This window comes from Brachyhypopomus gauderio, chromosome 1 (genome assembly GCF_052324685.1).
Source record: "Brachyhypopomus gauderio isolate BG-103 chromosome 1, BGAUD_0.2, whole genome shotgun sequence".
Lineage (NCBI taxonomy): Eukaryota > Metazoa > Chordata > Actinopteri > Gymnotiformes > Hypopomidae > Brachyhypopomus > Brachyhypopomus gauderio.
In genome coordinates, this window is record NC_135211.1 from 31,520,519 (window position 1) to 31,536,286 (window position 15,768).

General features: G+C 39.2%; 1 protein-coding gene and 1 long non-coding RNA gene across 3 annotated transcripts; one reads left to right on the top strand and one right to left on the bottom strand.

Moving 5' to 3' along the window:
• Positions 1–13,426, bottom strand: nuf2 (UF2 component of NDC80 kinetochore complex). Of its 2 annotated transcripts, none has more exons than XM_077009437.1 (14): positions 13,292–13,378; positions 12,956–13,083; positions 11,871–11,948; positions 9,061–9,137; positions 8,806–8,867; positions 4,561–4,658; positions 4,390–4,463; positions 4,148–4,241; positions 3,915–3,977; positions 2,882–3,019; positions 2,225–2,365; positions 1,534–1,709; positions 1,292–1,427; positions 1–1,152 (listed from the first exon to the last, which is right to left on the bottom strand). In XM_077009437.1, exons 2-14 carry the CDS (start codon positions 13,073–13,075, stop codon positions 1,045–1,047), a joined length of 1,365 nt encoding a protein of 454 aa, XP_076865552.1. In that variant the 5' UTR covers positions 13,076–13,083; positions 13,292–13,378; the 3' UTR covers positions 1–1,044. The 2 variants fall into 2 exon arrangements, with proteins under 2 accessions (XP_076865552.1, XP_076865543.1); XM_077009428.1 differs by having other exon boundaries at positions 2–1,152; positions 13,306–13,426.
• On the top strand, positions 13,324–15,229 carry LOC143517231 (uncharacterized). The gene is made up of 4 exons (XR_013131903.1): positions 13,324–13,699; positions 14,084–14,279; positions 14,383–14,475; positions 14,710–15,229. It is a non-coding gene; the product is annotated as an uncharacterized LOC143517231 (long non-coding RNA).
• The last annotated feature ends 539 nt before the right edge of the window (positions 15,230–15,768 follow it).

Below are 15,768 nucleotides of genomic sequence, written 5' to 3' on the forward strand. Positions count from 1 at the left end.
TGTTTATTAGGAGTCGTTTCAAACATTAAACCCATCTGTCAAACATTATACAGCAGATAAGGGTTTAAGTGAAAGCACAGACTTTGACTACCAGAGAGTAGGTGAACATTGGCTTAATGTCTTAATAAATAGATGAGACTAATTCTTTGCAGCAAAATAATTAACAGGTGGTTTATTTATTTCAATATTGTCTGGCACATGAAACATGAACACAGCATGTTTATAAACATTACAGACACAGACGCATGTTGCTTATGATGGGTAAGTAAAGACCCAGTTAATTGAATTTTCCTTAACTACTATAGATTAACTAGCCAAATAACTGAAAGACGAACTAACATTTCAAATAGATGGCGAAATTCTTGTCAATTATGTACTCACTTCTGTGCCTGTATATTTAAGTATCAAACATTCCAAAGGAAGACGTTTTGTATGATTAAATTAATAAACATGACTTGAAAAATACTTCACCCTATGCAAAATGGACACAGAAAAGTCATGAATTACTGGTTTTATTTCTCTGTAGGCCTACTGTTGTCTGCAGATCACAACTTTAAGATGGCTTGTAAAGTGTGGACCCAGTAGACCATACAGTGTTTTTTTTAGTTATTTACTTGTATTACTACCGTTAAATAGAATTCAAAATTAACTATTAGACACTAAATATACATCATAATAGTTGTGCAGTTATGTAATTCAATATGACTTTTGTAGGACATCTTATATGGCAAATTAATTTATATGAAATGAATTCATCTTATATGAAATGAATTTTCCTCATACGGAAAATAAGGAAGAGGTTCAGGAACAGGTAGTTTATCTGACTGTTAAATCACATCATTAATACAATTTTATTGCTTATATTCAAATTTATTGGTGAATAATTACTACGCATTAACTAATGTGATATTAACATGACTGAAACTTCTATTTTTTGTACATGAATGTGACAAAAAGTTCAAAGACATACTTACAACAGGAAAACACCAACTTGTATACAACATGTAAAAGACACTGAAAAGAGTAAAATAGTTTATGGGAGCTCTAGAAATTCGCCTTCTTTTTAATGACGTCAGCACTTCCCTCCATCACCAGATGTTCGAGCTGCTTGTGGAACTGCTCCAGTGTGGTAAGTAGACGATCATAAATGGCCTTCAAAAAAAGAGAAGAGTTGATCAGTCCCTCACACAGACACATGCCACTGGCTAAGCATGTACTGCAAATCCTGGTACTGCAGATCCTGGTGTAGCTAGTGGACACGTGTGACCAGTGTAAGGCAGGATGGCCACACCTGGGCCTTTTCAGTGTTGTGGCTGCAGTTGTATCGAAGCTTCAGCATTTTGTCGTTGAACTGCGTGGTTTCTCGACTGAGATTCTTTATCCGCTCCACAACTTCCTCACGTTTCTCGTGGACTTTGTCATATTGCCTTGTCAAAGGAAAAAAAAAATTGGACAGTTACCCACGACGTGGTTTTATCCTGGCAAACGTCGACACAGTCGGGGTGACGGGGAGGCGGAGCTTGCGGTTCTTACCCGAGAATATTCTGAACATGCTGGTCTTTGAGCTCCTTCTTCTTCTGCCGACGGATGTGCTGCTTGGACTCCTTGTCCTGCTTCATGGCCAACGCCCGCTTCAGCTGGGCCTCCTCTGTACTCAGACCCTTCAGCTCCTTCTGCAGGGACTCAGACAGTGCAGCCAGACGCTGGACCTGCCCGGGCGGAGAAACGGTAGCAGACACCACTGGGTGAGCAGTTGGCACCGGCGTACGGGTCATTTAGGACTGCGTTATAATTTCCCAAATTATCTCTGCTTCACGTACACCATGTGACCCAACACCACCCAGAGTGCTCCTCTGTAACGTCCTCCGTCAGGATGCTCACAGCACAAGAAGAAATGTAATGTGGTGGAGAGCTTACTTCCAGACCGCTGTCTATGATATCAGTACTGCACAGGGTAACGGTGCGATGGCTATTAGTGGTTTATGTATTTATTATTGAATGTATAAGAAACGTGTGCATTCTCTCTCCTTCCAACCCTCCCTCTTCCATTAGTGTCATGGTTACTTGAAAATACGGATATGAAATACGGATATGATTCAGCAACTCTGTTGCTTAACATATAATGGGCTTTATCTTCTTTTTAAGATGAATCTTTATGAATAACTCAATACAGCGCTTTATTGAAATATGCCAAAAGCAGAGAGAGGATGCTGCACCATTTTACCTCTTCCTTCTGCTGGTTGGTCTTGCACATGCTGGCCTGCAGGTCATGGAGCTGTTTCAGTATGAGCTGGATCTCCGCCTCACCTTGGCTAGCACACTGTACCTTGCTCTGCATCTCCACCAGCTTCTCCACAGCCAGCTCCTGCCGTTCCACAAACAGGGAGCACATCGAACATGCCAGTTACACGTAGCTCTGCGCATGAGGAGTTATGAACAAGTACCTTGTACTTCTGAACAAGGTACCTAATGAATGATATACATATCTCATATCTGCAGATGAGCTTTACTCAATATCCCCAAAGTTATCACTGCGAGTGATCCCATACTGTGCTAGTTTTTTTCCCTTTACCAGCCCTTACTCATCACATGCAACAGTGTTGTAGCAAAGGTAAAAGATTATTTCTCACTCTTTTCTAACATTATCTGCAGATCTTCAAATAAAATCAGCGCTACGGTTTTCCTGGAATTATGTTGGTCGGATTAGGTTTACGGGTCTAAATCCTAGGATTCGATTCTGCTGGAATTTCATATAACTTGTTGCATCTAGTTACAACTGATTTTTACACCTACAGATGAGCACAGTGTTATGGAACCCTCACACATTCACCCATCCCTGAACACAGCATTTCACCAATAAAGGCCTACGGTGTCCACATACTTTTGAGCTCTTGATGTTCTTAATGTTCTCCTTCATCTTCTCCATCTCAATCTTGAGTTCCTCTGGGGACTCCACAATCTGAGACCTCAGCTTGGTCATTTCATCCTTCTGGGTGGCCACTTCCAGTTTCTTCTGGCTCTGTGAAGGAAACAGATCATCTTATGTAATCAAGACTGCTGTCGTACAGCCAAGCCGCAGAGACTCCGATTCCCAAAATCCCCAGCACCACCTAACCCAATCCTCCTCGCCTCATTATGAGGAACAGGTGGTGACTAGTTGTCACACCCTGTACAACCAAAGACTCTGTCTACCACTCTGCTTAATATTGGTCAACTACTTGTTAGAAAGCATACCGAGTGTTTTGTATATGATCTCCTCTACGGTTCCACATGGTTTGTGCACCTTTTTTGTTGTGGATTGCTTGAGTGTAGATTTCGTTTTTGTACTTTTGATTCTATGCTGGGTTTGACTCCTGGACAATCTCACTACAACTCCAGTAAAGTGTTACTGTTAAACGTCTGCACGCTCCTCTGATAATAAAGTGCTACCGTTAAAGGTCTGCATGTGTCAGACTTTTGTGCAGCTCCAGTCATCACAACTGCACTTCCACTAATCCCCTGCTTCACCGCAAATAATGACCTTTCACCTGCCATCACAACCTATGACCCTTTGCCAGTATTCACCACTGAGATTCTGTAGATTTGATAGACCCTAGAGGTACATTGAATGATGCACAAATACAGCATGTCTCCCTCTCCAGTGCAACTGTTTATCAGCCTCCTTCCACCCTGATAATCACTGGTCAGCAGCTTAATGCCACTGCGCCACAGAAACAGAAGCACAGTAGTGAGCCCCACTGGTGTGCGTGCACAGCAGAACAGTGCTGCTACACCAAGGCCACTGCTGGGCCAGAATCTGTTTCTGTGGCAAGATCTTCACCAGTGAGGCAGAGTAAGAAGTTGTCCAAACAATATACACTATTTCGATGAATTACGATGGTCCATGTAATTATTTAAAGGTTGAAAGAACATACCAGCTTCTGTGACTTTTCTGCAATCTCTGTCTTGCATTCTGCAACCTGCTCATTAAGGGCATTCTGTAAACAGAAAAGATGAAGTTTATTATGCATGGTAGCTGGAACACGCAAAATGGTTTGGATGGATCATCTTGGTTTTGGTGCATTGTGTTCACACAATCAAGAACGCCACGACCCACAGCAAAACGCTATATGGAAGACTATATGGCTGTATGGAAGAAAAGGCTCACCACTTCCTGGGACTCTTGCATGGTAGCGTTTTTGACTTCTGTGAGGGCCGTAGCCAGTTCCTTAGCTTCAGCCTGTTGCTCAGGTGGAATAATCCTGAATGGGGACGTTTTACACGTGTGAATTACAAATGGTGCAAGAGTTAATAGTTTGTTTTAATAGCATTTTAAATAGAGATTCAACAGTCTGGATATTTTGCCACATTTCTGAAATTCACCCGTTCACATGTTAAATATGTACATACATCAGTTTCTCAATCTTTTTTTCAGCTTCCTTAATGCCTCTTGTGTATGCTTGAAGTTTGTCCATATCCGCTCTCTGTAGTAAAGATGGTGACAAACAAAGCAAGCTGTCGAGTTAAGCTGGGTGATTACTGCTTTGTGACCTCATCCATTGCTAGTCTTGGTGGACTTACAAAACTCTGTTGATGCGCTGCTATTATTTCCAACCTCTGTTTCCTGAAGTGTAGAAAATTCTGAATACCACTCAAAATGGTGATTGTTCGTTTTGCCTCTGTAACATAGGAGGAACATGAAAGTCGTACATTTAGGGCAATCAAACTAAGAAAAAGAGAAAATAAATGCTAAAGCCTATATACAGGGTTCCCACACCTTGGTTAACATCAAATTCAAGGACCTTTCAATGACTTTCCAGGACCAACTTCCTCAAATTCAAGGACTGCACCTGGCAGCATTTACCTACTGTTACCCCTGAATATGTTGTCAAAAAACCATGTTAATTCAATGCAAATTCAAAAGACCGTATGCCATTTCAAGACATGCATCCTGAAATGTTCTGTGCATGACATTAAGCGCTGATTAAACAAAAACTTAATTCACACTCAACATGACTGGCAATTTAGCAGTTGACCTGCGAGAAGGTGACATTCACGTAAAGCGGCTACACATACACTACCGTTCAAAAGTTTGGGGTCCCTTAGAAATTTTCTTATTTTTGAAAGAAAAGCAGTTTTTTTTTTCAATTTAGCCAACATTAAATGCATCAAAAATACACTCTATACATTATTAATGTGGTAAATGACTATTCTAGCTGTAAACATCTGGTTTTTAATGCAATATCTACATAGATGTATGGAGACCCATTTCCAACAACCATCACTCCAGTGTTCTAATGGTACATTGGCTGTTTCTCAATTCAGGGGCTGCAGCCTACGTAGACCGCGTAGACCGCAGCCCACGGTGGCCACACACTTCGAAGGCAGGGTAGGCTGCATCTCACGGCTGTTAAATGAAACAGTCTAGTCTTCGCAAGACGTATGTTTGCGTGACCACGCTCTGCCCCGTTTCATACGTTACATACGTGTTAGCGAGCTGTCTGACAAATATCACATCACCCACAAATGCCTAAAAGAAAATGCGTTGAACATGTATTCACGTTTGACGGGAAGTATAACTTCATAACAAAATTCAATGTATTTTTATAAACGTTACTTTTACATATAAACGTTTAGTAAATACTCAAAGCACATGTTTACCTGCAATATCATTAATAACTGGCATGTTATTTAGCATCTCATTGCAGTATAAATGTCCATATTTAAAAAATACCGACATTTAAAAACGAATTCTTCGGCCCGTACACTAGACTCCGCCTGTTTATTGTTCATAGAGCAATGAATCCTGGGATATGGTGGGACGCGAAGGATACTCAGATGCATCCTTCGTTTTCGGGGTTTTGAAGGCTACATTCGTCGGCCGCATAAGAAGGAGCCCACGAATTGGGACAGCCTCGTTGCGGCGCAGTGACGTAACCGGCCTACAAATGCGCACTTCGTGGGCTGCAGCCCCTGAATTGAGAAACAGCCATTGTGTTTGCTAACTCTGTAAGGAGGCTATTGGATATTTAGAAAACCCTTGAAAACCCTTGTGCAAGTAGGTTAGCACACCTGAAAACAGTTTTGCTGATTAGAGAAGCTATAAAACTGACCTTCCTTTAAGCTAGTTGAGAATCTGGAGCATTATAATTGTTGGTTCGATTAAACTCACAAAATGGCCAGAAAAAGACAACTTTCAATTGAAACTCGACAGTCTATTCTTGTTCTGAGAAATGCAGGCTATTCCATGTGAGACATTGCCAAGAAACTGAAGATTTCCTACAATGGTGTGTACTACTCCCTTCAGAGGAGAGCACAGACAGGCTCTAACCAGAGTAGAAGGAGAAGTGGAAGGCCCCGCTGCACAACTGAGCAAGAAGACAAGTACATTAGAGTCTCCAGTTTGAGAAATCAACGCCTCACAGGTCCTCAACTGGCAGCTTCATTAAATAGTACCCGCAAAACGCCAGTGTCAACGTCTACAGTGAAGAGGCGACTCCGGGATGCTGGCCTTCAAGGCAGAGTGGCAAAGAAAAAGCCATATCTGAGACTGGCTAATAAAAGAAAAAGATTAATATGGGCAAAAGAACACAGACATGGGACAGAGGAAGATTGGAAAAAAAGTGTTATGGACAGACGAATCAAAGTTTGAGGTGTTTGGATCACACAGACAAACATTTGTGAGACGCAGAACAACTGAAAAGATGCTGGATGAGTGCCTGACACCATCTGTCAAACATGGTGGAGGTAATGTGATGGTCTGGGGTTGCTTTGGTGCTGGTAAAGTGGGAGATTTGTACAAGGTAAAAGGGATTTTGAATAAGGAAGACTATCGCGCCATTTTGCAACACCATGGCATACCCTGTGGACAGCGCTTGATTGGAGCCAATTTCATCCTGCAACAGGACAATGACCCAAAGCACACCTCCAAATTATGCACAAACTATTTAGAGAAGAAGTTGGCAGCCGGTGTTTTATCGGTAATGGAGTGGCCAGCGCGGTCACCAGATCTCAACCCCATTGAACTGTTGTGGGAGCAGCTTGACCGTATGGTACGAAAAAAGTGCCTATCAACCCAATCAAACTTGTTGGAGCAGCTTCTGGAAGCATGAGGTGAAATTTCTCCAGATTACCTCAGCAAATTAACAGCTATAATGCCAAAGGTTTGCAATGCTGTAATTGCTGCATTCTTTGATGAAAGCAAAGTTTAAAGTTAATTATTGTTAAGAAAATTATTTCAAATAAAAAAAAAACTATTTCTACCTTGTCAATGTCTGGACTATATTTCTATTCATTTTGCAACTCATTAGATAAATAAAAGTATGAGATTTCAGGGAAAACACAAAATTGTCTAGGTGACCCCAAACTTTTGAACGGTAGTGTACGTTAACTACATACAGGAAACACCAGCTTTCGGTGCTGAACAAACAAAAATTTCTCTACAGGAGAATGACCAAACTTTTGCAAAGTAAAAGTCAGCATAGGCCCTGTAGAATCAATATAATTTTAAATGAACTTGTGCTGGCAAAATAATGATACGTTGACAGTAGACAAATAGTAATAACAATAATACACATGTGCATATACACATACAGTACATACATAAAACAGAGGAGCAAAGCCATATGAGATTAGAACTATAGATTTCTAGAGAAATCTGGTGTGAGATGATTCTAGTATTTTCCAAGTTTTTTTATCTACTTAATGAAGAGTAATATGAATTTTATTCATTCATAAAGAGAAAAGAAGGCTTTTAACCACTCCACTTACTGTAGTGAATGTGGTATTTTGCTAAAAGTACAACTACATTTATGGCATCAGAGAAATCCGAACTTAAGTTTTCCACATAAAGTAAAATGGTATCAAAAGAATGAATGTTAAGTTTGAGATTAATCGAGTTTCTAGTGTCCATGCTAAAACTTTGTGAATGTTGACATGAGAAAACAAATGCTCCTGCAATTCATCTTCTGACTTACAAAAGGTACATGAATCCACATAAAGTTTAAATCTTCTTTCAAGAAACATGGCTATAGGATATATCTTATTTATTGTTTTGAAATGAATCTCTTTTACTTTAGAAGATATGGGCCATTTGACAAGCCATTGTGGTTTTATATGTATTAGGATATTTCTTGAAAGAATCTCTATTACATCTTTTGTCTCCTACCATCAGTGATAATCTGGTTATTACACTTGAAGTCAACTAAGTTAGTCATTCACTTTTAACATGGGCATCGAAACAGTCAACTCTGAATATAAAATGACATTTTTGATTAATTGAATTAATGCTATTATCACTTTGCAGACTTTCTTAAAATCTTTATAACAACTATCAGATCACATTTTTCAACAAAGGATGAGAAATTTAAAACATTATGACAATCTTTCATAGCAATCTTTTGTAAATATTGACTTCCTACCAACTGTGCCCTATTATTCCTTGACTGCGGTCTTCATCCATGTGAAATTGAAACCGCCCAAAATATTCAAGGACCTTCAAGGACGGCTGTCTTTTGTGCCTGTTTTCAAAAACTTTCCAGGGCCTTGAACTTATTTTTTCAGATTCACAAACTTTCCAGGATTTCAAGGACCCGTGGGAACCCTGTATATATCCATCATTAATTCTACTAGCTAATACACCAGCATTGAATTCTGAACATTAAGTGAGAAATTATTAGCTAAACAGCATCACACACCCTGTACAAGCAGGACAGTTATGCCACCAACCTACTTTAATTATTCACTTTAACAGACATATAAATATGCCAGGATGAAACTGATGTTAAAAAAAGTATAAATAAAATGAGTAACTTAGTATTTACTTACTTGGATTAAGCAAATCATTCAGTGAGAAGTCATACACGTGGCAAATGGGTAGAAACTGGCACCTGGAAAAAAAGAATTAACAAATGTGAATTAATAAATTAGTTAATTAAGTAACGTATTACACGTGCAATAAAAATGTGTGAAATCACACAACAGGCTGTGCTGAATTCTGACATTCTTTGAAGTACTGAAGTCACTAAGAAAATATCACCTCTGAAGTGAGGATGGTTTCCCCAACACACCCACTCCACTTACATGCACAGGTAAACACTCAGAACTGGTGTGGCCCTTTCGTGTAACATGGGGAACTGGATGTTTTCAGACAGCGGGGCCTGGAACAAGTGAGAGCACAGATTCATCAATCCTCCTCTTTCTTTGATACATTTCACTGTTAGCCAGCTAGTGTTAAACAATTTTTAGCAGTACTCAAAGCTTAAAGCAGTACTCCTCCAGTGAAATGGTTCCCTTTCTAATTAGATTGATTGTGTTCTTCTGAGCATGTAACATACATATACAAAGTGAGTGCTATGAATGCAATACAGGAATACTGGTCACAGTTCCTTTTTTGAGGGTAATACAACTTTCCACATTTATTAAAACACGATTGTAATACCAGTGTTGTTTGAGTTTGTGTGTTGTTTGAGTTTGTGTGTTGTTTGAGTTTGTGTGTTGTTTGAGTTTGTGTGTTGTTTGAGTTTGTGTGTTGTTTGAGTTTGTGTGTTGTTTGAGTTTGTGTTGTTTGAGTTTGTGTTGTTTGAGTTTGTGTTGTTTGAGTTTGTGTTGTTTGAGTTTGTGTTGTTTGAGTTTGTGTTGTTTGAGTTTGTGTTGTTTGAGTTTGTGTTGTTTGAGTTTGTGTTGTTTGAGTTTGTGTTGTTTGAGTTTGTGTTGTTTGAGTTTGTGTTGTTTGAGTTTGTGTTGTTTGAGTTTGTGTTGTTTGAGTTTGTGTTGTTTGAGTTTGTGTTGTTTGAGTTTGTGTTGTTTGAGTTTGTGTTGTTTGAGTTTGTGTTGTTTGAGTTTGTGTTGTTTGAGTTTGTGTTGTTTGAGTTTGTGTTGTTTGAGTTTGTGTTGTTTGAGTTTGTGTTGTTTGAGTTTGTGTTGTTTGAGTTTGTGTTGTTTGAGTTTGTGTTGTTTGAGTTTGTGTTGTTTGAGTTTGTGTTGTTTGAGTTTGTGTTGTTTGAGTTTGTGTTGTTTGAGTTTGTGTTGTTTGAGTTTGTGTTGTTTGAGTTTGTGTTGTTTGAGTTTGTGTTGTTTGAGTTTGTGTTGTTTGAGTTTGTGTTGTTTGAGTTTGTGTTGTTTGAGTTTGTGTTGTTTGAGTTTGTGTTGTTTGAGTTTGTGTTGTTTGAGTTTGTGTTGTTTGAGTTTGTGTTGTTTGAGTTTGTGTTGTTTGAGTTTGTGTTGTTTGAGTTTGTGTTGTTTGAGTTTGTGTTGTTTGAGTTTGTGTTGTTTGAGTTTGTGTTGTTTGAGTTTGTGTTGTTTGAGTTTGTGTTGTTTGAGTTTGTGTTGTTTGAGTTTGTGTTGTTTGAGTTTGTGTTGTTTGAGTTTGTGTTGTTTGAGTTTGTGTTGTTTGAGTTTGTGTTGTTTGAGTTTGTGTTGTTTGAGTTTGTGTTGTTTGAGTTTGTGTTGTTTGAGTTTGTGTTGTTTGAGTTTGTGTTGTTTGAGTTTGTGTTGTTTGAGTTTGTGTTGTTTGAGTTTGTGTTGTTTGAGTTTGTGTTGTTTGAGTTTGTGTTGTTTGAGTTTGTGTTGTTTGAGTTTGTGTTGTTTGAGTTTGTGTTGTTTGAGTTTGTGTTGTTTGAGTTTGTGTTGTTTGAGTTTGTGTTGTTTGAGTTTGTGTTGTTTGAGTTTGTGTTGTTTGAGTTTGTGTTGTTTGAGTTTGTGTTGTTTGAGTTTGTGTTGTTTGAGTTTGTGTTGTTTGAGTTTGTGTTGTTTGAGTTTGTGTTGTTTGAGTTTGTGTTGTTTGAGTTTGTGTTGTTTGAGTTTGTGTTGTTTGAGTTTGTGTTGTTTGAGTTTGTGTTGTTTGAGTTTGTGTTGTTTGAGTTTGTGTTGTTTGAGTTTGTGTTGTTTGAGTTTGTGTTGTTTGAGTTTGTGTTGTTTGAGTTTGTGTTGTTTGAGTTTGTGTTGTTTGAGTTTGTGTTGTTTGAGTTTGTGTTGTTTGAGTTTGTGTTGTTTGAGTTTGTGTTGTTTGAGTTTGTGTTGTTTGAGTTTGTGTTGTTTGAGTTTCTGTGTTGTTTGAGTTTGTGTTGTTTGAGTTTGTGTTGTTTGAGTTTCAGTGTTGTTTGAGTTTCAGTGTTGTTTGAGTTTCAGTGTTGTTTGAGTTTCAGTGTTGTTTGAGTTTCAGTGTTGTTTGAGTTTCAGTGTTGTTTGAGTTTCAGTGTTGTTAACCATCATAGAATACATAAGCTAAATAGCAATACAAGGTCAGAATTTGTTGTCATTACACCATTTATCCACACATTTGTATGTTTGGGCAATCAAACAAGCCATACATTTCAATTTGGAATAGTATTTCCAAGAAAGACAGTCAAACTACAGACAATTAAGGCTAATGAACTCTGTGGATAAAACTTGACAAGTTGGAATGTAAACATGACGCACCTACCATGGACCACAGACTTAAAATAGTAAGTAAAATTAGATTTACATTTCCTGTAGGAAATACTAGAGGGCTTGTAAAGTGCCCTGTTCTTACTAAGGTTATGGCCAGCACCCTTGACTGAGGAAGCATACGGTCAATGTCCTGTGTGGGACCAAGATTTGAGTTGCCGATTGTGAGAGGATTACAGTGTAATGTGTGTAGAGTCTAGTGTGTATTAAACTGTATATTGTGTGTGGGAATGTAAGCAGTGTGTATGAAGGTGTGTAGGAAAAATGTGCATGAAGTTTCAACTCAAACAATACATAGCACAAGTCACAGCATCGAGACCTTTGAAATACAGTTTGAACCGCTAAGAGGGCTTGGGCTTAATTAAACCAATGTGTGAATGAAGAAGCAGAAGTAATAAACAATAACAAATCTCCATATAATATACAACAGTATTTAACAACCGACATATCACAGTCATACATACCAGGTAATGGGAATCTATGGGATTGAATCGATAGAGCAGATGCAGCACCCTCATGTAGAGTCGCTGTATCACGTCCACCTGTCAAAGAGGAAGATCTCAGTGGCAGGATCACGCCTCCATATGACAGGAACGCACCACACACACACACACACACACACACACACACACACACCCCTCCATATGGCAGGAACACACCACACACACACCCCTCCATATGGCAGGAACACACCACACACACACCCCTCCATATGGCAGGAACACACCACACACACACCCCTCCATATGGCAGGAACACACCACACACACACCCCTCCATATGGCAGGAACACACCACACACACACCCCTCCATATGGCAGGAACACACCACACACACACCCCTCCATATGGCAGGAACACACCACACACACACCCCTCCATATGGCAGGAACACACCACACACACACCCCTCCATATGGCAGGAACACACCACACACACACCCCTCCATATGGCAGGAACACACCACACACACACCCCTCCATATGGCAGGAACACACCACACACACACCCCTCCATATGGCAGGAACACACCACACACACAACCCTCCATATGGCAGGAACACACCACACACACACACACACACACACACACACACACACACCCCTCCATATGGCAGGAACACACCACACACACACACACACACACACACCCCTCCATATGGCAGGAACACACCACACACACACACCACTCCATATGGCAGGAGCACACCACACACACACACCACTCCATATGGCAGGAGCACACCACACACACACACACACCTTCATATGGCAGGAACACACCACACACACACCTTCATATAGCAGGAACACACCACACACACACCTTCATATAGCAGGAACACACCACACACACACCTTCATATAGCAGGAACACACCACACACACACCTTCATATAGCAGGAACACACCACACACACACCTTCATATAGCAGGAACACACCACACACACACCTTCATATAGCAGGAACACACCACACACACACACACACACCTTCATATAGCAGGAATAACTGCAGACAGAGCTCGGTGTCCAGAGCGGCTTACCTTTGGGTTTGGAATTATGTCGCTTTTTGCAAAATGTTTCGCCTCTTGACCCGTCAAAACATCGGTCCGAAAGAACTGGACAATGTCGTCCACTTTATAGACCGGAAAAGTGTTTTCCATCGCGGCTCCTACAACAAGACAAACTCAGTTTTGCTAGCAAACACCATAGCTAGCATTTTAGCTAACAGGCTGCTAGCTGCTCAATGCTTTAAGGGACCCGAGTTACAAAATGTGACATTTCGACAGAAAGATAAATAAATAATCATCTACCATCTCTGTCCGCTTTGATTTCTGTAATTTTTAACAAAGTAGAAAGTCTTTCTCTTTTTACCGTACACAGTTTTGTTTACCTGCGTCCCACCGCTGCTCCACTTCACGAATTTAAACTTTCGGCGCCTTTGTCGTCACTTCCGCGCATTGGTCTACTACGTCAGTTCCGCCCACCGTTCTTCTACGACGGGAAACGGTGCGAATCATTAGAATAATTCATATACTGCCATCTATCGCGTTGGTGTTTATAGTAGCATTGATCTATATTACTGGATTGGACATCACGTGACTTAGCATGCGCCGCGTAGGTGCCATTGCTATCCATTGAGTCGAGGAGCATCCATGGGTGAACATAAAAATGAGATCTAGCAGACAGTCACGTAAGGAACACCAAAGAGGGACTCAATGTTTTGCCATAAATTGTCAAAACTACGACAACAAGATCACAAGATCAAAGGGTATCACATTTCACAGGTCAGTAAAACAATTTTTATAAAAAAATGGCGGAGATGAGGGATGTTGACTGTCCATTCTAGCTTGATTTTGATAAAGCTATGTCGAGTAAACCCACTTAAAAACAAGTATGTTCCAACAAATTATTATGTATTGTTATTAATATTGTTATCATGTTAGGATAATGTTGTAAATACGATGTTCATTAAAAATATCTCTAAATCTGTATTACTGGGACCGATGTTCAGTCCAGTTGGCATTATGTCCCATAGATTCTCTCTCACACAAACTAAATAAATAATGAAACCAAATGAAAATTTAAGTCAATTAAATTTGTCATAATAATTTTTTTTTTATGAAGAGGTTAATACAGGTTTTTTTAAAATATGCCATTTTTCTACACAGATTTCCCAACAAACAAAGAAAATATGAGCTGTACAAATTGTGGGTCGAAAAGTGTCGACGTCTGAGAGGACCGTCATCTACAGCAAGGATATGCAGTGCTCACTTCTTGCCCACTGATATCAACCGTACACTGAAGAGGGCACATGTTAAAGAAGGAGCAGTGCCGCAGATTTTCAACCTTCCACACCATTTGCAGGTAGTATTGCTAACATTTTTACCGTGTTTTAACTATTACTATTTTTGCTGATGTCATCCATGTTATCATACAACCTAAGGATGTTATTTCATATTTCTGTCAGCAAAAGCAACCAGCTAAGAGAAGGAGCCATAACAGTGCATGTGCCCTGATACCCCTTCAATGCAGTGAGCCAAGTACTTCATACATATGTGTGGTAAGGGTTGTGTTTTATTGTCAGCAACTAGATGGTGCAATGGTTAGCCCATCACTAACCTTTGCTCCGTCCATGACAGTGCTCAGATCTGCATCAAAGATTGGCAGACACCAGAATTAGAACTTCAAACAAGAATTTTTATCATTTATTAGACCTCATTCTGAGAGCTGCTTTTAAGCTTGGCATTTACAACTAATGATCAAGTATTCTTGATCATACTGTCATTTTTTGCAGGAACATACCTATCCAAGCTACGAGAAGACTTGAAAAGGCTCAGGAAGAAGGCAAAAAATGCCAAAGACAGAGAAAAAAGAGTGAAGTCTCTCTGCAAGACTTTGCTGCAATAGCTTTCAGAGAAAGACCTGATAAACTCTGAACTGGAGCATCAGCTTCAGTCATATAGAGGTACATAGACTGCACAGTAAGCATTAAAGGACAGCACAAAATATGGTGTAATTATGTTTTATACAGAAAAACACATTGTTTAATTTCATAAATTATAGATACTTTGATACATTATGGATAATTATGGATACATTCTTCCTTGCTGCAGAAGCTGCGTCAGAAGTGCACAAAACTGGTTCTTTTTAAAGGCCAGTAAAGTTCTGAGAAGAATTATTTTGTTTTTTAGTTGGATTTCAAAGTTGTGTTGTTATTGTCAGGAAATTGAACTGCAAAGTAAATATTTTATTAAAGTTGATGAAATTCTGTAGCCAATGAGAAGTGGCTGCAATAAATGATTTTGAAAATTGTATATTTTGTCATGTCAGTTTATCTAATTATGTGTTTGTGGGAAACTGAATTGTGTAATCTCTTTTCTGCTACTTGAAGGTAAAAAAAATCTGACAGATTTTGTCATAAATTTCAGATTCAAACTCATTATTTTCTTTATCATAATTTCATAATTATTAATTTCATCCACATTTAGCCATGTAGTGCTCAAAGATGCTCCTCTACACTGATGCCATCTCATATTATACTTGAACATATATAAGAGGTATTGCACTTGAAGAATTTATGAAAACTACAGCTGTAACGGGGAGAGTTGACAAATAGAGATAAACTCATAAATTTGACTTTCAATATCAGAATTGTGACTGTTATCATAATTAAAACTTATCAAAGTTATTTATTTAAAACTTTTTACCATAATTATGATTGATTATCAAAAACATGACATACATGTGTTGTTTAGTTTTAGCCAGGTGAAAGAAAAGGGCTTTATGCAGGGCTTTTTTTAAATTTTACCTAAATTGAAAAATTCCCAGACTGCTTATAAATTTATCTCTTGGG